This window comes from Littorina saxatilis, linkage group LG16, assembly GCF_037325665.1.
Source record: "Littorina saxatilis isolate snail1 linkage group LG16, US_GU_Lsax_2.0, whole genome shotgun sequence".
In the NCBI taxonomy this organism is placed as follows: domain Eukaryota; kingdom Metazoa; phylum Mollusca; class Gastropoda; order Littorinimorpha; family Littorinidae; genus Littorina; species Littorina saxatilis.
Genome location: NC_090260.1, coordinates 43,874,301 through 43,897,237, shown reverse-complemented (window position 1 = coordinate 43,897,237; position 22,937 = coordinate 43,874,301). Strand labels below are relative to the sequence as shown.

Here is a 22,937-nt window from a genome sequence, read left to right as displayed (position 1 = left end):
ACACGACGGCTGCAACTACATCCTCCATGCGGCCTACAGCGCTGCTGACCACACTGCAGCACCCTCTTGGTGCGTAGACTGGTCAGCCGCCTCTGCACAACGTTGGACACTCAACGACAAGCGTCACAGGCCCTCGCCCGCCTGATCTCGACCACACAGGTTGGTCCTATCACCTACCAGAGACAAGGGAAGGTGATGAGACGCAAGAACGACACACCTACTTCCCAGAAGAACGTCACCAACGCATGGACCACAGACGTTTTCAAGTTACCCCACCCTGTTTCCCCTATGATACCCACCTACATCCCAAACCAGAGCCTTTCGTGCCCACATTCCTGGACCCACATCAGACCACCCCCAAAGTTATTTGGGGAAACGAAAACGCAAGGCCCCCTGCGTACATGAACTTTGACAAGGAATGTCATGCAGATCGTCCATTTGCCTCTTACCCCCCGTCTGCGTACTACCAACGTCCACTTGCTACTCCTGCAAAGCAGGACACTCCTATGGACTCTCTCGCCAAAACCCTATCAGACGCTCTGATGATCAACCGCTTGCCGATGCAGGAGCCGTGCATTTTTGTTGGTGACCCTCTCCAATATCCAATTTGGAGATCGTCGTTTGCGTTTCTCATCGAGAGACAGAACATAACCAGCAGTGAGAAGTTATTGTATCTGCAACGGTACATCGGAGGTCAAGCAAGGGAGGCCGTGACCGGCTTCTTTCTGCTGAGAGAAGGTGATGCCTACGAGAGAGCCATGGAAGTGCTGGAAAATCGGTTCGGCAACTCATACATCGTTTCGCAAGCTTTCCGGACCAAGCTGGACGAATGGACCCCAGTCAAAAGCAAGGATCCCAAGGGACTCAGAAGTCTGGCCGATTTCTTGCAGCAATGTTCCGTTGCTGCCCAGGAAGTTGGTGGACTGAGCATCCTGGATGATGCCCAATACCTACGGAAGATCGTCGGAAAGCTCCCAGACTGGATGAGTCACAGATGGTCTAGAACAGTTGCTCGAACCAAGGTTGAAAAGAAGAGGTATCCTCTGTTCAATGAACTCGTGTCGTTCGTTACCCTCGAAGCAGACATTTCTAACGACCCTGTTTTCGGCTTGACAAGTGCATCGGGGACACCAAGAAAGTTCACAACGAACCTGTCAACCCTGACAGAGGATGTCACCGCATGTCTGCACTGTCAACTTCCGGACCATGACGCTGGGACATGTAAGGAACTCATAGAGAAGCCTCTGGTTGAGATACGAGATTTTCTGTTCAAGAACCGTATCTGCTACGGATGTCTCAGAAGTAAGGATCACCAGAGCCGTCAATGTATGCAGAAACAGACGTGCAAGAAGTGCAAGAAGGCTCACCCCACTTGTCTTCATGATGACAATTTCAAATATCAGAACAGTATGAGTGAAAACAAAGGGGCGAGTGAACACAAGAACAATTACCGTACCTCTGCTGCTGACGTTCAAGAGCCACTGTCATCGTCGACCCCTACGGTGTCTGCTCTTAAGGCCAGCGAGGAAAACAGCATCGGTTTCACGTCTATGATCGTTCCCGTTCTCGTTTCCAGTGACTCTAACCCCAACGTAGAGGTGCTGACGTACGCACTACTGGACACTATGTCCAACGCCACTTTTGTAGTGCAGTCAGTGGCTGAAGAAGTTAAAGCCAAATCGCAGCCGACTACACTCAGGGTCTCCACACTGACTGAGGACAATGCTGTGGTCTCCGGCAGGAAGTACTCTGGATTGCGTGTCCGCTCTCCTACCTCCAGTGAGTTTGTCAGGCTCCCTTCTGCCATCTCACGACCTTACCTGTCCGTTGACCCCACGCAAATCCCCACCTCAGAGACTGTCAAAGCTTACCCACATCTCCAACACCTGTCTCCAAAACTGCCCCCCTTGTACCCTGATTGCGAAGCAGGCCTCCTCATTGGCTATGACTGCGCTGAAGCCCTCATGCCCCTAAACGTTGTCCAAGGACTGCCATTTGCAGTAGAGACTAAGTTAGGTTGGAGCATCGTCGGCAAGTCACCGCATTCCGTCGCCTTTGATGGCATAGCCTCGTCCATGCGCGTCATCGTCAAGCCAGGATCGAGGGAAGAAGAACGTGTAGCTCACGTCTACAAGGTACAGGTGGACGAAGTCTCGTGTACTGACCCATTACATGTTATGGAAAGAGACTTTGCAAGTGACTCAGGATCCATGTCCCAGGACGATGTAAAGTTCAAGAAGATCGTGAAGGTCAACGAAGCTGGTCACTTCGAGATGCTCTTACCATTTCGACCAGAGAAACCGTCCCTCCCCGACAACAGAAGTGCCGCAGTCAAGCATCTGAAGGGCCTGAAACGCCAGAAAAAACGAGGGTACCGTGATGACTGCGTCAAGGTCATGACATTAATCTTGTACGGGTTGATCGTGACGTGTTTTGCCTCTAGGGCAATCCACATTGAAACCCTGGATGACATGTCAAGTGATTCCTTCATCAACGCCCTACGCATTGTTGTCTCCATGCGAGGAAACATATCACGCATTTGGTGTGACAAAGGAACGAACTTTGTAGGTGCATGCAATGAGTTCAAACTGGCATGGAAGGAGATGGACTCTGAACGACTGACATCAAAGATGCTGGAAAGCAAATGTGAGTTCAAGTTCAACCCCCCTGCAGCTAGTCACATGGGTGGCGTTTGGGAGCGTCAGATCCGGACGATACGCAGCATCCTGAATGGTCTTCTCAGAAGATCAGGCCAGCGTCTCACTACCTCATCACTTCGTACGTTCCTATACGAGGTGATGGCCATCGTGAACAGTCGACCACTGTCTGTCGAGTCACTGGAATCGGCAGATGGACCACGCCCTTTGACCCCCAACCACGTCCTCACCATGAAGTCAGGTGCCATCCTTCCGCCCCCTGGTGTGTTTGAAGATCCAGACCTGTACGCCAGGAAACGTTGGCGCTGTGTCCAGCGGATGGCAGACGAATTCTGGCTGCTATGGAAGAGCCAGTACCTTTCACTTTTGCAGAAACGTCGTGTCTGGCAACGTCCCCAGGCAAACGTACAGGTGGGAGATGTTGTTGTCTTGCATGACCAGAACTTGTGCAGATCAGAGTGGTGCATGGCTCGTGTAGTCGAAGTGATGCCGGGATCTGATGGACTGGTCAGACGAGTGAAAGTGCATGTTGGAACAAAGGCTCTAGACAATCACGGCCGTCCCACTGGTGATAGTCGCATATTAGAGCGACCTATTCACAAAATGACTGTGTTAGTAGATCGTGAAAATCACAAAGACAAAGCTGTGTAAGCGAACTGAAAGAACATTGAACTTTGGAGTGTGTTTCCAATTTGACAGTTGTAGATTGTTGCAGTTTGTTTTTATACCAGATGATGTAACAGACATTTATGGTTTAAGTGGTGCGTTGTTTTTTTTTTTATGCCGTCGAGTAAATGACTAACGGCATTTAGTTGAAACGTGATGTGTTGAAACCCTGAAAGTGATTGAACCATAATATTGTTGTGTAAATGTTTTGCAACACAATGATTTTGAGTTGTAAATTTGAAATGTCTAAATCTGCGTTATTCTTCTTTTGATATAAGGAATATATTTGTACAAAGGTTTTTGAAGTAAATTATATTAATATAATTTCCGGTGGGAGTGTGCATGCCGATGTGGCATGCATTCACCTACTTTTTGTTGTAATTACGTTTGCTCAAGTCATTGCACGATGTAAAAAGAAGTAAACCGTGTTTTTATTGTGTCACTTTGTTGTGACCCGTTTTGTGGAGCGTTAATATTTTTACGTGAGATTCACGTGCTCCTTGTTCAGTTGTTGTGACCTGGTTTTGGTCGGAGCGTCACAAACTGCGTCGTTTAGTTCTAGAACACCGTGAGATTCACGTGCTTTTTTTCGTGTCTTGATTTTGAGGTGAGCCCTGCGAATCTGCGTTGCAAGTTTTAGAATACGTGTGACTCACGTGTTTTTAGCTTTGTGATGTCAGCTAGTTCCTTGGCCTTCTTTCTGTTAAATATACCGTTTTAAGTTTTGGGCATGCACGGAGTGCGTGATCGGTTACTGATTGGTTGTAAAATAGTAGTTTCACCCGATTCTGTCTTAGGAATGTTGTTGGTTGGTCAATCCGGTGACCTTTGACTTTTGAATAACTATTCCATGTTAGGTTTTTGTTTCCATAAATACCGCTGCTTGACTCCTGTCTCGTCAGTCGATCTGAGGGTTTTAGGAAGCGTTTGGTTTTGATGTAAACGTATGAAGGTTATCAAGTGAACCAACGGAGTGTTTCTTATGTTTTAACGTCAACGTAATGTTCTTGGAGACAGTTGTTTCTCAAGTGTGAATCGTTTTGTGCCCTTCGTTTGTGAGGCAACACGTTTTTGGTACTGCTGGTCAACCCACACAGCGCATAAGGTAATTTTGTTGTTACTTGTTTGTGTTGTGTTTTGGTCGCCATTTTGTAATTACTTTGTGAGTTGTTTATGTATAACGTGAGTTGAAAGTCTGACTTGTTGTAGTGTTTCTTTATTGTGTGTTCAACTGTTCTAGTGTTGTGAACGTACAGCAATGTTTTGTAGACGCTAGAAAGTCGCTAATGTTTATAATGATAACTTGTGTTTTCTGTGGTTAACGAAGTTCGAAGTGAAACGTTTTCTCCGACTTTTTCAGCCTTACGTTAAAAGAATTTAGGTAAAAGAAGCTTGCGGTCTGTGGTGATCGTTTGTAAACGGGCTTATTTCTTGTAACGTTATTGAGGGAAAGTGGATGAGTAAATATCTTGTTTGTGACTTTGATTAACGCAGGAACGTTGTCGTTAGACTTTTTTGGTATGACAGTTTGCTTTGTATTCCTGGCCTGATGAGTCAACGTTTTTGTATTTTTCTGAAAGTAGCCATTTTGGTTTTAAACGTATGTATGCTAAGTTTCTTGAGTATTCTTAGTGCTTATGGTATTGTTGAACGTACGGAACGTAATTCTTTATTGTTGAACGTACAGAACGTAACTTTTTATTGTTGTTGAAGGACTAACCAACGAGTGTTTGGTAATTGTAACTTTCTTGTCTGTTTGTCTTCGCCTGTCTTGTGATTGTTTATTTTTCTTGTTTTTACTTCTCGTGTCTTGTTAATGCATTTGATACTTTTGCCATGTCTAATAATTTGTTTTCTTTTCTCTCTTTCTTTCTGTTCATAAGTTTTTTACCGCAATACGTAGTATCTCATTACGTAGTACTGTAACTATATATGCATTACTGATACCTTAGTGTCAGATGTAAAATAATAAACCAGTACTTTTGCGCGTTATCGCTTGTAACCTGTGTTTGTCATTTCGTATGAACAATATGTAGTACCAGCCTCGCTCACGAAGGCGCGCACACCAAACAAGAAATCACGCCAACGCCAACTCTGCCCAGAGTGTGGCAAAAGCTTCACAAAAACAAGCTCCCTCAATGATCACCGACGACTCAATCATGGATACGGACTGGGACCAAGGTACTCCTGCAAATACTGCTCAAAGAGTTACATGAAGAAAGATGTATATCTCAGCCATGTGAATCGTCACAGCGGTGTGAAGCCCTATTCCTGCAGTCAATGTCTGAAGAGCTACCAGAGCAAAAGGAATCTTGATCTCCACAAGTGCATACATGGGTCATGGGACTGTGTCTGTAGCACATGCGGCAAGAGATTCCCATCTGCACGGTCGCTGCGACTCCACATGCACACCCACGACAAAGAACCTCAGTTCCAGTGCTCCAAGTGCCGCCGCAAGTTCAAGCAGCGTCAGGGGCTAAGACGACACGAAAAGTCCAGGTGCTCAATGACAAATGTCAAAAGTGTCTAAATCCAAAAGGCTGAAGCTTTATTAATCTCTGCGGGTGTCAACCGGAAATCTTTTGACACGAACTTTCTCTTTCCCGTTGCTTCATCGAGTACCAACTTTCGAAATTTTAATGGATCACCACTATGCTCCGCTTCAATATGACGTACTACTTCCGTTAGTCTTGAAAAAAGGTCCGAACAGTAGTAGTACTTGAACTCCATCACCTGAAAGGAGCACATTCTTTCATTATAAAAACCACAAACAAAAAACAAGCCAGGGACAAAAGATCACACACACACACATACACACAAAAAAACAGCTCCTGGGTAGCCCATTTGGTTTAGCCATGCAGTCATGAAGCTGCATGGATTATATCCCATATTTATTTTTCGATATCAGGTTTGTACCAATCCATGTATCTTAATGAGTGAAATGAAATAGTCTTTTCGTTGTGATCATCTCACTCTACCTTACTATATTATTGTTATCTCAGTAGACTAGTGGTTGAGCGTTGGTTGTATTGTGTTGCGTTGTGTTGAGTAGAATCTGAAATCCTCTCCCCCGATGTAACGGGGTTTTGGCATCTATTGCCATATCACAACAGAATGTTGGTGTCACAGTGAGTAATGACAATAAAAAAATAAAAAAAAACACATAAGAGAGAGAGAGAGAGAGAGAGAGAGAGAGAGAGAGAGAGAGAGAGAGAGAGAGAGAGAGAGAGAGAGAGAGAGAGAGAGAGAGAAAGAGAGAGAGAGAGAGGCTATTTAATTTAATATATTACCAAATTAGTATACACCAGAAGGTTTATGATTTTCCAGACCTGTATGGAACATGCCTAGAGACAGACACAAATAAAGTCCTGTTTCTTTCTTTAAAACAGTGGCGGCGGTGTGCAACCACTTGCGACGGCGGTGTGCAACCGCAACAAAAAAGAGACGGCGGAAGTGTGCAACCGAAAAATCTTGGGGTGTCCTCACAGATTCATAAAATATGACGCTTCTGCTCCACTTTAAAACTTATTATTTGACCGAGATGTCAAGGAATGGCCATTGATTACAGCACAATAGTGTGTGATCATTATCATGCTCTTAAATGTCCGTCGTGACTGTGGAAAGTCAAAACTTGCACAGAATACGCATAAAAAGGTGTAAATAATTGAAGCACAACGTTCACAAGCACATTAAAGCAATGAAACAGATCGATCGTTTGATGCAGCAACATCTTAGGCCAAAGTACAATCGATGTTTCTGTGATGATATGTCATGTGTGAGAAGTTACAGGTGATTTTGTGGAGATACTTACGTCGCGTGTCTTAGTTAAACGGCGGAAGTGCGCAACCAAAACCGGCGGCTGCGTTTTTCTAATGCAACCACGGTATACGGTGTGCATACTGCTTGACTAAAATATGTACAAAAATTGACTATATTCTATACAAGAAACACTTAACAAGGGTAAAAGGAGAAACAAAATCCGTTAGTCGCCTCTTACGACATGCTGGGGAGCATCGGGTAATTCTTCCCCCTAACCCGCGGGGGGGTCGAAGAGGGGGGATGACGTCATATGCATTGACGTCAAAGCCTTTCGACGTCATCTTCGTAGGCGAGCTTTATCCACAGACTTGGAAACTATAGAAGTTCTACCCAGGCCAAAGCGGCCATTGGTGGCGTTTGCTCACCCACCGTATTTTGGTTAGTATGTTCCCAATTGTTGGTGAACTTCCATCCCCAACTGTAGCCCGTGATCGGGCACAAAGAATCTTTCTTTATCATGTATTATCGGCATGAACATTTCTCAAGTCGATTACAGTATAGCGTTCGTGGGATACCTCCAGCTTCGCTGGGATAAGCCACACCATTGGCAACACATTTGATTTTAAGCAAGATTCTCCATTGACCGTGCTATAAATATGATCTCTCTCTCTCTCTTTTGCCAGAAATATATTCAAAGCAAAACAACGGGAAAACAGGACAAAAATGTTTTTCTGTGAGGCTTCTTTTCCCAAATTCACACTTAACTAAGTCAAAGACTGAGCTTGCTGGGTACGAATTTGTTTGTTTGCTTAACGCCCAGCCGACCACGAAGGGCCATATCAGGGCGGTGCTGCTTTGACATATAACGTGCGCCACACACAAGACAGAAGTCGCAGCACAGGCTTCATGTCTCACCCAGTCACATTATTCTGACACCGGACCAACCAGTTGCGTACGAATTAAGCTGCGTCATTTTATTAAACCGTTCTCAGTAAAAACAGAGATATAGGATAAGTAATTAACATGAGTTCCTGGATATAATATTCCAAGACGTTTTTTCCCTATTTTTTTCCGATGACTTCATATCCGTTTTTGCGTGAAAGTTATGGCAGCACTGTCACACCCTCATTTTTCAATAAAATAGATTGAAATTTTGGTCAACCAATCTTCGACGACGTCCGGACTACGGGATTGAATTTCAGCTCGGCAGAGTAAAAATTAGTTAATTTGTTTGCTCATTTATGTTGTCATTAAAATCGAATTTACACTAACAGATTTAAAAAGGATTGCATACTATTCCTCAATTTCTCCCAAATTCAAAATGTCACGTTTACTCTAAAAATGTGATCAGAAAATAGGTTAAGTAAGTACCGCGTTCGCACGCTACGCGGAAACGAGCGTGACAGGTCGACCCTTCTTTGGGCGTGGTTAGTCGAGACTATGTAAATATAGTCCTGGCGATGACTGCATTTTTAATGTTAATCTGTTACTTTTGATAGTGACAGCTTGACAATTTTTTTTATATCGCTTCACGCGACTTGTTTTCTCACGTGTTTGCATGACTAGCAAATTTACGCAAGGTGTTGTACGCCAGGCGAACTCGTCTTTACATCAGTTGTAGTGACACTGATTGTTTGTTTGCTTGCTTAACGCCCAGCCGACCACGAAGGGCCATATCAGGGCGGTGCTGCTTTGACATATAACATGCGCCACACACAAGACAAAAGTCGCAGCACAGGCTTCATGTCTCACCCAGTCACATTATTCTGACACCGGACCAACCAGTCCCAGCACTAACCCCATAATGCCAGACGCCAGGCGGAGCAGCCACTCCCGTCGCGATCTAACCTTGAATGGGGGGGGGGGGGGGAATATATGCCTCAGTAGATATTCGAAATTAGGGCTTCTTGGGGCAGATGTCTTTATTGCTTGGCCACCCCACCAGTTTTAACCAAGAAAACCAATTCAGAATGTTATTTCAATACATGCGTTGCAAAAACGTCACCAATCACCGTTTTTGGTGCAAACATGTTTCACGAAATCGCAGCATACGTTTACGCCACCAGGCTACACGACATAAGGGCCATGTGATGGCTGCGATATTTCTATTCAACATGCAAAAAGTAGAAGAACTGTAACCGGATCACTCCAAATGTCTGCGCAGTTACAACAAACTATCAACGAAATAGTTCTATTCACTTCTGAGCAATAGAGGGGTTGAGGTTTAAACCAGATACTGCTCCAAAAATAGCGCGATTCATTACTTTTTCATCAATTCCTGTTTGTTGCCTCCCACTCTCCCCTCCCTCTTTCTCTCCCTCTCCCCTCTCCAACACCCACCTCTCTCTCTCTCTCATTGGGTAAAAACATCTGTTGAGTGTGCATAGTGTTACGGGCTTCCAACGAGACTCGAGAAAACCTTCAGATACGCACCTGAATGCATTCCCTGAAATCAGGAACATGCCTACAGGGAATACATCCCCTTCTGCGTTAATTAGGGACCTGTAAGTGTTGTCAACACGTGGTTCTTCAGTTCTGTATGACTTAACATGTGTCTTTTCAAAATCCCTTTCCGAGAAAACTTCTTTGAACAATGAGGACAGGCATGTGGCTTTTCTCCTGTGTGTGTCCACATGTGGGAGTTCAAACTCCCTTTCTGAGAAAACTTCTTTGAACAATGAGGACAGGCATGTGGCTTTTCTCCTGTGTGTGTCAACATGTGGGAGTTCAAATTCCCTTTATGAGAAAACTTCTTTGAACAATGAGGACAGGCATGTGGCTTTTCTCCTGAATGTGTGAACATGTGGGTCTTCACTTCCTCTTTCCGAGCAAATTTCTTTGAACAATGAGGACAGGCATGTGGCTTTTCTCCTGAATGTGTGAACATGTGGGTCTTCAAATTTTTTTTCTGAAGAAATTTCTTTGAACAACAAGGACAGGCATGTGGCTTTTCTACTGTATGTGTCAACATGTGTGTCTTCAAATCCTTTCTCTGAGCAAATTTCTTTAAACAACGAGGACAGGCATGTGGCTTTTCTCCTGAATGTGTGAACATGTGGGTCTTCAAATTTTTTTTCTGAATAAATTTCTTTGAACAACAAGGACAGGCATGTGGCTTTTCTCCTGTATGTGTCAACATGTGGGTCTTCACTTCCTCTTTCCGAGCAAATTTCTTTGAACAATGACAGGCATGTGGCTTTTCTCCTGTATGTGTCAACATGTGGGTCTTCAAATTCCCTTTATGAGAAAACTTCTTTGAACAATGAGGACAGGCATGTGGCTTTTCTCCTGTGTGTGTCAACATGTGGGAGTTCAAATTCCCTTTATGAGAAAACTTCTTTGAACAATGAGGACAGGCATGTGGCTTTTCTCCTGTATGTGTCAACATGTGGGTCTTTAAATGCTCTTTCTGAGCAAATTTCACTTTGCAATGAGGACAGGCATGTGGCTGTTCAGTTGTATGTGTTAACATGTGTTTGTTTACACCCCCCTTTTGACCAAATATTGTTGTACATTTAAGGCAGGCATGTGGTCTTTCTCTTGTCAACATTTGATTGTTTACTTGACGCTTTGAATCATGTATAACTGCACTCGTGGAACAGACATATTGTCGTTTCTTACTGCATGGGAGTGCACATCTTGTCAAATTGTTCTTCAAACCAGGAAATTCATCTTTACCACTGTGTTCCACACTCTCAACTTCCACTTCACAGCCTGCAGACAGAGGACAAAATGCTGCTTGCGTTACACAGTCACGTGCAATGTCTGGTTTCCTGTCCTCTTCAACTTCCACACCACCACAAACAAAACTCTCACCATGCACATACACATTTGTTGCAGGGATGTCTTCAGCCGCTGAAATGCTGGTCTCGGTCACAGCTGGGAGTGCCTCAGTCTTGAAGTCCTGCCCCGCATTGCATGTACACTCCTCTTTGCACTTGTCGGAGACCTCCATCACTGGCCTTGCTCCACCCTCCCCCACACCGTCTTTTTCACGCTTGATATCATTAGAACATGTACCCCAATCTTGTTCTGAAAATGAAGCTGTGTCTGCAATGGTTCCAAAATCAATTGGGATTTCTGCTGCCCCTTGTTTCTGCCTAATAACTTCACTGTAAGCACTGGACAATGTTGGTATTTCAAGTGCCTCTTGTTTCAGCCAAACAACGTCCCTGTAAGCACTGGATGATGTTGGTATTTCAGCTGCCTCTTGTTTCAGCCAAACAACGTTGCTGTCAGCACTGGACGATGTTGGTATTTCTGATGTACGCTCCATCTGCACGTTGACTGTTTTGTCTGTCTTGAAATCTTCACCTGCTGGTGCTGTAACAGAAAATTCAAAAATCTTTTGTAAGTCTCATGATAAAAATGTTTACATACCTTTTCTGAAGGTATGTAAGACAGCATTCCTGAAAGATAGAAATACACAACTCCCAAAGACAGAAAGATTCTCTTCCTGAAAGAAAAGAAGAGACGTTAACGAAAGACAGAAAAAGATGTCACTTAAAGGCACACAACTTCTCAGAAACTTCACAGTTCGGCTCACCATCTTAGATTTTGCAGGTCTTTGCATGGAATACGACCATCTGTCCACTTGGTCACATACCAGAAATGAACAGCGTGGGTAATCCCTGTGCATAGTGGACATAGTTGATGAATCAAATTAAATGTCGTAAATGCAACCACTGGCTTCTCAAGAAATCATTTTATTCAGTGGAACCCCCCTTTCAAGACCCTTCAAAAATCTAAGAAAATCAGGTTTTCACTGTTTGTTTGTTTGCTTGCTTAACGCCCAGCCGACCACGAAGGGCCATATCAGGGCGGTGCTGCTTTGACATATAACGTGCGCCACACACAAGACAGAAGTCGCAGCACAGGCTTCATGTCTCACCCAGTCACATTATTCTGACACTGGACCAACCAGTCCTAGCTCTAACCCCATAATGCCAGACGCCAGGCGGAGCAGCCACTAGATTGCCAATTAAGGGGAGACCGGGTAGGCAAAATTATTTATTTTTGGTCTCATACACCTTTTTTGGGTTGTTGCATTTATCACACCTTTGAACATCCTGGAATGCATTCAATAATCTGCTTTTGTCATTTTAGACATGTATTCATGTAAATAAAACCATTTTCAAACCAATGTTTTGTTGTTTTTGTCTGTGTTTTATCAAAAAAATCGAAAAAATGGTCTACTTTGGATACTCCGTGCTGGTAAATGTGCGCACATGACATGACCCTTCGCTGTTCAAACTGTGTGGAAATTTCCGTTCTTCAAGATGACGTCATCACCGTTGGGGAATTTCCATTGACATAGGCACAAAGAGAGAGAATCCGTTCCAACCGAAACCCCGGAATTAATATATGCAAATATATGTAGGTCAAAGGCATTTGACACAAGCGCAGTAGACAACTTATCAGTCCCCCGGTGTCAACAAATCCATGACTTTTTCACCGATTCAGCAGCATTTTTCAAAGTTTTGAGCTGCGGAGAACAACCCTAACATTGGAAATGTTCGGCATAGTGGCAAGAAATATCAGAGAAAGATGAACCAGCAGCAGCGAACAGTAGAAGGAAGTAACAACACTCCGAAATGAACCAACATGATCGTATTGAAGCAGACGACATTCTAAGATTCTTGACTCGACGAGGTGGGTTTTGCTTCTTTCTCTTTTCGATCTTGTTTGTTTGACAACGTGATTTATTGCACATTGTTATGTTGTTGTTGTAAGAATGTATTAGGGTTTGCAGGTAAATGATAAACAGTTTGTGTCTGAAGTATTTTGCGGGTTTCTTGATCCAATTTACTGACCATGCTGCCGCCGCCGTACCCCCCCCCTCCCTCCCTCGATCATCTATGTGATATCGTCTTCACAACCCCTATTTTATTGTTCTTCGCTGGCCAGTCCTTGAGAGCTTACTATGGTGTAACATGTCATCATTATTCTTTGTCTGGGGTCAAACTGAGAAGCAGCATCTGAGCGATGTACGACTGACAGAGTTTCTGTTTCTGGTCATTGACCGTAGGAAAATAAGTACCCTACTAGAGAGCGTTCTCTGATTCTAAAGGATTGGTTTACACCAGCATGGCTGACCAACCTATCATTGACAGCAATATTGTTGTCAAATCTTTTCCATTAACTAAGGAATAAAAAAAATAGATCCAATTTACTTCACCAAAGAAAAACAAGTCGTGTAAGGCGAAAATATAATATTTAGTCAAGTAGCTGTCGAACTCACAGAATGAAACGCAATGCCATTTTACTCGTAGCATCGTCAGGCCACCGCTCATGGCAAAGGCAATGAAATTGACAAGAAGAGCGGGGTAGTAGTTGCGCTAAGAAGGATAGCACGCTTTTCTGTACCTCTCTTTGTTTTAACTTTCTGAGCGTGTTTTTAATCCAAACATATCATATCTATATGTTTTTGGAATCAGGAACCGACAAGGAATAAGATGAAAGTGTTTTTAAATTGATTTGGACAATTTAATTTTGATAATAATTTTTATATATTTAATTTTCAGAGCTTGTTTTTAATCCGAATATAACATATTTATATGTTTTTGGAATCAGCAAATGATGGAGAATAAGATAAACGTAAATTTGGATCGTTTTATAAATTTTTATTTTTTTTTACAATTTTCCGATTTTTAATGACCAAAGTCATAAATTAATTTTTAAGCCACCACGCTGAAATGCAATACCGAAGTCCGGGCTTCGTCGAAGATTACTTGACCAAAATTTGAACCAATTTGGTTGAAAAATGAGGGCGTGACAGTGCCGCCTCAACTTTCACGAAAAGCCGGATATGACGTCATCAAAGACATTTATCAAAAAATGAAAAAAACGTTCGGGGATTTCATACCCAGGAACTCTCATGTCAAATTTCATAAAGATCGGTCCAGTAGTTTAGTCTGAATCGCTCTACACACACACACACACACACACACACACACGCACGCACATACACCACGACCCTCATTTCGATTCCCCCTCGATGTTAAAATATTTAGTCAAAACTTGACTAAATATAAAAAGAGTTAATCTAAAGGACTGGGGATGCAACTCATGAATCAAAAGCATAAAGATCACCTGCAAACAGTGCTAGGTTTAGGAAATCTGAAAATGTATACACACACACAGAACACACAGAACACACACACACACACACACACACACACACACACACACACACACACAAAACAGACAACAGACAAGAAACAAGCAAATACATAGCAAGTGTGATGAAATAAATTAATTTTAAAAGAAAAATATGAACAGAAAGAAAGAAAGAAAGAAAATAATTCAGCTAGTTTCAGTATTAGTTCCTGTGTGTATGTGATTGTGTGGTTATTCAAATCCCATAGTAAACTTGACATGTAAATTTTGTGATAGGGGCCGGTATGTATAAATGGGATAACCTTCTGTGAGGTTTGTTGTGTGACAGGGTGAGAATACTTTGATTTCTTTTGCTTTTTCGTGGCTGCTTTTATTTTCAATTATTTATCATTATATATATTAAAACATACTTTTTTGTCATTAAGTTGTGTGTGTTTGGGTATTAATAAGTAGTGCAAATCCACATGTAATGAGTATGAGTCACTGTTAAATTAATGAATGTCTTTTTTGTGTGTGTGTGTGTGTGTGTGTGTGTGTGTGTGTGTGTGTGTGTGTGTGTGTGTGTGTGTGTGTGTTCGTCAACCGACATATGTGGGTACGAGCCGCTGAGGTGGTTGTAAGAAAACCCGCCTGGTTCAGTGGTTGGGGGCTGATTGGGATTTCTGATTTACCGGCCTAGCCAAAAAGTTGAGGTACACCCCATGTAACATGGTCATTTGCAAAATAAAGTACAAGCACTTGTTGACGTTTATATTGAGTCTTAAAATTTGCAGCTTATTACAAACAAAAACCATGGACAGTTGTATCAAATATTAAATCAGTGTTTGTGTATTTATTAGGTTGGAGCAAGGGGAGAGCCAGTCCTCCTGTGGTGGCAGCGAGGAGAAAGATTGACCTGATGGAAAAGTTTGCTAAACCGGAACTACCCTCTTCCACAGCAGAAACATCAGCTTTGCCATCTTCTGACCAACCATAAGAAGATACAGATACTTTCCATCTTCTGACCCATCACAAGCAGATATGGATACTGGTTCTGTGCAACGTCACTCCGCTGACATGTGTTGGGCTTATGTCAACATTGATCAGCTCAATCTATTGCTGAAAGGTCTATATCCTGTACTGAATGCTTGTCTGATAGCAGTCTGATTATGAAAGAAGGTGATGCATCAGCCCAAGGATTTGCACAGGCCCTGCATCTGGAGTGCATATGTGCCATTGTTTACTCTTCTCCCGGTGTTTGCAACGCTTCGGGTGCTAAAGTTGCATTTTAAATAATCCGCGTATGACCATGTTGGTACATGGAAAGGGACATTCAGCTTTACAGAAATTTGCTGCAGTGTTAGGATTGAGCACAGAAATACTGTAATTAAAATGTTGCAACTTTTGAATGGCTTAATAGCTTTGTTCCATTTGTGTATATATAATTATGTAATGTTGTTGATGATTTGTGAAGCATCATTTCTATGCATTGGAATAAGAAATCAGTGCATCCGTTGGGTTTTTATGAGTCTGACAGTTTGGTTCTGATCAATATTTTCATATCAGCACAAACACAGATAATTGACTTTTTTAATGTTTTCATATGATTTTTTTTAAATAAAAAAAATCTGATAATTTGATTATCAAATCATTTCCCCTTCATAGTTAAAGTGTTATTCTGGTTAAAAAAAAACCACCCCATTAATTCAAGCTCTACTGTGGTACTAGTTTACCGGGGTACTAGTGAGACTCTTTTACATGCTGTTTTCTCTACATGTAATTTGAGACAAAATGTGGTAATTAAAATGTTGTAACTTTTGAATGGCTAGATGGATTTGTTCCAATTTTGTATATGTTGTTTATGATTTGTGAAGCACCATTTCTGTGCATGGAATAAGAATACAGTGGATTCCTTGTGTTTTTATGAGTCTGACAGTTTCGTTTTGATTCATATCTGCACTAACAGATGAGTTTTCAAATGATTTTTTAAAAAAAGTCCGGATAATTTGATCGTCAAATCATTTCCCCATCATAGTAAAGTGGTTATTCTTATAAAAACATATAAATTCAGGCTGCACTGTGCTACTAGTTTGAGGTACTGGTTGGAATCTTTCAAATGCTGTTTTCTCTGAATGTAATTTTCAGAAAAACATCTGTAATTAAAATGTTGCAACTTTTGAATGGCTTGATGGATTTGTTTCATTTTTGTTTATGTTGTTTATGATTTGTAAAGCGTCAGTTTTGTGTATGGAATAAGAGTTAAGTGCATTGGTTGGGTTTTTATGAGTCTGACAGTTTGGTTCTTATTCATGTTTTCATATCGGTACAAACAAAGATGGTTGTTTTCATATGATGTATATGAGTTGTTCTTTGCTACTGGTCACAAGTGGGGGTCAGCTCACACGGACGCATTTTTCAATACAGTCTAGGGGAGAAACTGGTCACAAAGCACCCAGTACATGCCAGAGAGATAGGAGAATCGGCACAATCAAAGAAAATACCAAAATCATTCAATAGATATGGAAATATTAAGATTTACTGTGAAAATGCCAGCAAAAATGGCGTCCAAAAACGGGAACGCACACTTGGTGCGTCTTTGAAGACTTACCTCCCGTTCTGTGTTGTTGATAATAGTCGTGTTTGTGCTGTTGTTGTTGAAATAGTATCTAATAAAACTGATGCAGTTCTTGAAATGTTGCAAATTATTGTTGTCTTTGTGAAATGCGAGAGTGTTCTGAGGCGTAATCTGCATACGGCTGATGTCCCACATAGGGTACCCCACTTCGATCAGCGTATCACTCCAAATGAGCTTCATAGCAGAAAAGCAGATACACTACCAACACACTGCATAACAGATCTACAAGTCTGAGCCAGAATCATTGAAATTTACTTTCTGTATAAAATATTGCAATCAAATTTGTTCACGATGTCCCACAAATAACGCAGGTTACCCTCGCCTTCGATTCAAAGTAACTCCAATCTGACTTAATTACAATCGAAACGCAGATGACGAACTGATTCACCACAAATTTGAGGTATTTTACACACAAATTTCAACTGTGTTGTTTCGCGATAAACAGCCATAAACAAACAAATGTGGCGCCGTCACGTCGCCTTGGAAGGAATAACGCAGGTGACCAAGGCTTGTTTCCGATACCTGTCTGATTAAAATCATCGTTTTTTCACGAATGACGGCTCTTTGGCAGATCTGGTGAGTTGGAAACTGTCTATGAATGTTTCATTTAATGTCAAATGCGTACATTCTTGTCGATATTGTTACCTTTGGGCTCATAAATTAAGTCAATCGTCGTGTTGTCCGAAAGTGACTTTTGTCAGCATAGAACTTACTGTGCTTTGATCATTGACTGAGAAGAATCTTCCGATGACACTAGTTCATTTCACTACGCGACTGCAGATCTGCAAGGAAACTTATGGCAGGGGAAATAAGCTTAACTGAAGACGAATAAGCGGAGTAACTGTTCTTCAACGGATTGCTCTTACACTGATCTAAATAATTATTTAGATCTTGTCGTCTGCTAGTAAGTAGTCTTCGGTCGTGTGAAAGTCACATCTATTTCGACTGTGTGCATCGATCCGTGTAGTGAAATGTTGATCTTTGATGATTTGGCAACATAACTTCGCTAAATGTGCTTCGAGTGTATCTCCCCGTTAACCGCATTTGAAAACGTCTTTTAACAAGACCATGTTTCGACAGCCCAGACGGGGAGGATCCTCGATAGCTCACAGGGTATATAATGTTTTCCGCCGTGTTTTGAAGAATCCTTTCAAATTTGCTATTCCAAAAGTACCTTATGACACGACTCGAGTGGCAAAGAACATTCTCTGCAATTCCTGTCTCAGTCCGTGCAGCCGTTTCGGGTCCTATCGTCATCATACAAACATACACACAGACACACAAGAACCAGCTTTAAAAGTTAGATTATGTAGGAACCATGTGAACCAGTGATTTTTTCTTATGTACAACAGATACTACAGTAATTCTGCTTTATGAAAAGCAATATTTCAAAAACAAAACTAGGGATTTGAATTTTGACCACTTTTCCCCCTTTCTGTCACCAGTACTGAAGAACAACTCATATATAAAAAAAATCCTGATAATTTGATTGTCAAATCCTTTTCCCTACATAGTAAAGTGGTCATTCTGATAAAAACATATGAATTCAGCGTGCACTGTGCTACTTGTTTTTTTTTTTATGTACTTGTTCGAATCTTTAAAATGCTGTTTTCTCTGAATGTAATTTTCAGACAAAACGCTACAATAAAAATGTTGCAACTTTTGACAGGTTTGATGGATTTGTTCAGTTAATGTATATGTTGTTTATGAGTCGTACAGCATCAGTTCTGTGCATGGAATAAGAGTTCAGTGCATTGGTTGTGATTTTATGAGTCTGACAGTTTGGTACCGATTCATAATTTCTTATCCGGACTGAACCAATAACTGAAAATGCTAAATCAAAAACATATTTTGCTTTGAATTCCTTTTCCATCAACAGAATTATTAAACACACACATATCGCTGCAAAGAAGAAAAATTGGATCAAAACATGCACTGGTTCACAAACTGCAACATTTTGAAAATGAGCACATTTTATGATGTTTTTCTCGGTTTTTGGTGAATAAAACCAAAAAAAATTGCTTTTCACTCAAAATTTAAAATTTTTTCCCTTAATTAAGTTATTATGCTTGCAAAAATCAAACAAGCAGCACTCTGTTTCAAAAAGAAAAAAAAAAGTGGTTGCCTACCCTGTCTCCCCTTAAGAATTTTAAAGTCTTAGGTATGACCCGGCCGGGGTTCGAACCCACGACCTCCCGATCACGGGGTGGACGCCTTACCACCAGGCCAACCGTGCCGGTGGTTTCCACTGTACAGAAATTTCAACTCACCAGGGGCAGTGAGGAATTGTTAGTATGTAACCAAGTGAAGGAATGGTCTTATCCCATATAAAGCCTGACCTGATCTGAGATGCTGATCCAAACCATTTTCACAAGAAGGAGTGAGTCTTTAAAGTCATCTTCTTCCATAGAGGACTGGGTTCTTGCGAACGTCTCAGATGAGTTTACTCAAGTTACATACACACACCCTGCGACCACAGGAACATAGGCTTAGTGGTTTAAGGAATCGTGGGCAAAGGAGAATAACCACGTTTTATCTCTAACTCAAGAGGAAGAAAAGTCAGTTGCTTCCCTTAAAAGTGACTTGGGGCAAAACTTGAATTTTTATGTTTGTTTGTTGTTGCCGCAGCCTCAACACGACCCCCACACATCTAGAAACGCGTTTATCGCTATCTCATTCTTTGGACCACAAAAACCACGTAGTGGAAGTCTACTGTTATTCGGATTACAAAATAACAAAACAATTGCAGGTTTTGTCAGCATCAGTTTTTGCATTTTCATAAATTTGTAATTGTTCTTTTCATTACTAAACACAAACTGAAATGTATTATGCTTCTGATGATTTTTGACAATCTGTGGTGAATATAACACCTATATTTAGCTGGTTTGAAAATTTCATATTTCTGCTTGATTTAAAGCAGCAGACACTTTTTGACTTAAGTGAAATGAAGACCAAGAGACACAAGAAAGTTAAATCAAAACTGATGAAGTTGACTTTTTATTCATTAAACCCTGTGTGAACAAGTGTGTGTGTTTTCTCGACGAAAGAAACTTTTGTATTTGGGCAGGTAGCTTTTGACCTTGGCTGATTCATTTTGGTGAGTTATGATTGGGTATATTCACCTCACTTACTTTTTAAGCTAACCTACCAGGACAGTAATACAAATACATTTTTTGCAAAATTGCAGTGTTCAACTCCTTGCAAAAAGAGTCAATGAAACTTGATAATTTTCTTCATGAACAGAAGACTTTAAGCCCAAAGAGACCTGTGCAAGAAAATGTGAGAAACATTGTTCTTTTAACTAATAGTTTACGGGTAGAAAAAAACTTTTTGGCCCTTCATTTTTAACATACCAAAATATTTTACATGTCAAAAGTCATAAAAGTTCTCCTGAAAACCTAGCAACTGTAGTGAATATAACATCCGCATCTAAAACCCGTATCAAGTAATCAATAACTGAATGTACATGATCACTCATCGCTGTTCACACACACAACATCACGTTACACACTCACTGCTTGGAGTTGTCTCCATCACCATACTGTAAGCACTGGACGATGTTGGTATTTCAGCTGCCTCTTGTTTCAGTCTAACAATGTCGCTTTGAGCACTGGATGATGTTGGTATTTCAGCTGCCTCTTGTTTCAGCCAAACAACGTTGCTGTCAGCACTGGACGATGTTGGTATTTCTGATGCACGCTCCATCTGCACGTTGACTGTTTTGTCTGTCTTGAAATCTTCACCTGCTGGTGCTGTAACAGAAAATTCAAAAATACAGAAAATTCAAAAATCTTTTGTAAGTCTCGTGATGAAAATGTTTACATACCTTTTCTGAAGGTATGTAAGACAGCATTCCTGAAAGATAGAAATTCACAACTCCCAAAGACAGAAAGATTCTCTTCCTGAAAGAAAAGAAGAGACCTTAACGAAAGACAGAAAAAGATGTCACTTAAAGGCACACAACTTCTCAGGAAAACAGTTCGGCTCACCATCTCAGATTTTGCCGGTCTTTGCATGGAATACGACCATCTGTCCACTTGGTCACATACCAGAAATGAACAGCGTGGGTAATCCCTGTACATAGTGGACATAGCTGATGAATCAAATTAAATGTTGTAAATGCAACCACTGGCTTCTCAAGAAATCATTTTATTCAGTGGAACCCCCCTTTTAAGACCCGTTACACACTCACTGCTTGAAGTTGTCTCCATCACCACACTGTAAGCACTGGACGATGTTGGTATTTCTGTTGGACGCTCCATCTGGATTCTCACTGCCTTGAAATCATCACCTGCAGGTGCTGAAACATAAATCTTTTGTAAGTCTTGTGATAAAATGTTCACATACCTTTTCTGAAGGTATAAAAGACAGCATTCCTGAAAGATAGAAATTCACAACTCCCCAAAACAGAAAGATTCTCTTCCTGAAAGAAAAGAAGAGAAAGACAGAAAGAAATGTCATTTAAAAGTACACAACAGCTCGGCTCACAATCTCAGATTTGGCAGGTCTTTGCATGGAATACGACCATCTGTCCACTTGAATTAGGAAACAAAATAGAACATAAAACATAGTGATTTTACTTGTGAATTCAGAAATAACACCTATAAACCCATTTTTGAAGAAAAATATACATGTACTGACAATGGCAAGGCTCAAACCGGCGACCTCGTGATCACTAGCTCATTTCACTAACGACGCTAAGAAGGCAAGCTGACTGTTGGGTGAAAAATAGGAAAGTCTAAGCATTTTTAGAAGTAACACGTCACGCCACACTTTCACAGTGACGTTTCTTTACTTTGACGTAATAGATTGCACAGGGTTCCACATCACGTAGAATTAAGGGTATAATACCCTTTGACCCTCTAAATCACGTAAGAGATGCTCTCTATAAAGACGTAACTGTTTTCTTCCAAAGAGGTCAAATAACTTACGAGTCAAACACTGAAAGGGTATAGCCTTTGCTAGTTTACAGGCAACAGCACGCAGGCCGCCTGCTCTACTGAGACCACTAAAGTACACGCCGTGTTCGTGCCACTCCTCTGTCGACACTGACACGCCGTAAAGCAGGGGTTGCCTCCCTTGTCCTCAAACTGCGCGATATCTTTAAATTGATCATTTCGATGGCACTGTTCGCTTTAGCCTATCCGGTGCTGTCGCCTGCTCAAAAAAATGCCTCGCAAAACGCTCTGGGAAAAAAAATGACATTTCATGGATACACCGATTGTCACTCATACCCTGTGAAAAATCTGGAAGGGGTATAAAACCCCTTTACTTTTTTTCCTGAAAGGGTATGAATACCCTTGACTTTTGGGGTTGTGTGGAACCCTGATTGCACGAGGCTTTAGAAGAGATCGAGGTTCCAAAACAAGCGCCTTCAATTTAGCTGCCTCGACTGCAGGACATTTTCAGTAAAATACACGTAAGTACAGTATGTAGGATAAACAGAATACTACATAGCTTGCTGTGTTGTACCAGATTTACACTCGTTGCTTTTTCAAATAGTGAACAGCTCGCTTTCGCTTGCAGTTCAATATTTAAAAAAACAACGTGTAAATCTGGTACGACACAGCAAGCCATGTAGTATTCTCTATTTATATGATAAGGAGTTTCCATAAATTGGATAAAGATTCTTTTTTTTTAAAAATTGTATAAATCGTTAAGTTGGCCGCATTTGGAATATGGTAATTAGGTATGGTCCCCATTTTTAAAACGGCATTCCATCCTGCCAAATGCACCACCGTACACATGACCCGACGCCGTACCAGCCTACCATACGAGTACCAGCTCCACGGCCAGAAACTCCAGGAGGAGACCCAGGCCAAGTACCTCGGCGTCACCCTGACCAAAAACCTGAAGTGGAACACCCACATCGCCAACATCACCACCAAGGCGAACAGAGCACTTGGCTTTGCTAGAAGCAACATCAAGCTCAGCAACAAGAAGGTCAAGGCGGCTGCATACAAGGCACTAGTACGACCCATCCTAGAGTATGCCAGCCCAGTATGGGACCCACACACCGCTGAAGACAGTGCCTCTCTCGAAAAGGTCCAAAGAAGAGCAGCCAGATGGGTGTCGCATCGCTTCCGCCAGACCTCCAGCGTCAACAACATGCTCGAAGACCT

At 41.7% G+C, this 22,937-nt stretch overlaps 2 protein-coding genes across 2 annotated transcripts; one reads left to right on the top strand and one right to left on the bottom strand.

The window, feature by feature from the left end:
* The first annotated feature begins 2,210 nt into the window (after positions 1–2,210).
* Positions 2,211–5,803, top strand: LOC138950020 (uncharacterized). Its single transcript, XM_070321805.1, has 2 exons — positions 2,211–2,955; positions 5,682–5,803. Exons 1-2 carry the CDS (start codon positions 2,211–2,213, stop codon positions 5,801–5,803), a joined length of 867 nt encoding a protein of 288 aa, XP_070177906.1.
* Positions 5,804–7,036: 1,233 nt separating this feature from the next.
* On the bottom strand, positions 7,037–11,037 carry LOC138950019 (gastrula zinc finger protein XlCGF57.1-like). Its single transcript, XM_070321803.1, has 2 exons — positions 10,761–11,037; positions 7,037–10,454 (listed from the first exon to the last, which is right to left on the bottom strand). Exons 1-2 carry the CDS (start codon positions 11,035–11,037, stop codon positions 9,577–9,579), a joined length of 1,155 nt encoding a protein of 384 aa, XP_070177904.1. The 3' UTR covers positions 7,037–9,576.
* Positions 11,038–22,937: the final 11,900 nt, after the last annotated feature.

Coding starts and splice junctions, on each gene's coding strand:
- LOC138950020 (XM_070321805.1), top strand. CDS start 2,211: ATGTCCCAGGACGATGTAAAGTTCAAGAAGATCGTGAAGGTCAACGAA. Junction 2,956..5,681: donor AGACCTGTACGCCAGGAAAC/GTTGGCGCTGTG, acceptor CTGTGTCTGTAG/CACATGCGGCAAGAGATTCC.
- LOC138950019 (XM_070321803.1), bottom strand. CDS start 11,037: ATGGAGGTCTCCGACAAGTGCAAAGAGGAGTGTACATGCAATGCGGGG. Junction 10,455..10,760: donor TGAGAGTGTGGAACACAGTG/GTAAAGATGAAT, acceptor TGACACATACAG/GAGAAAAGCCACATGCCTGT.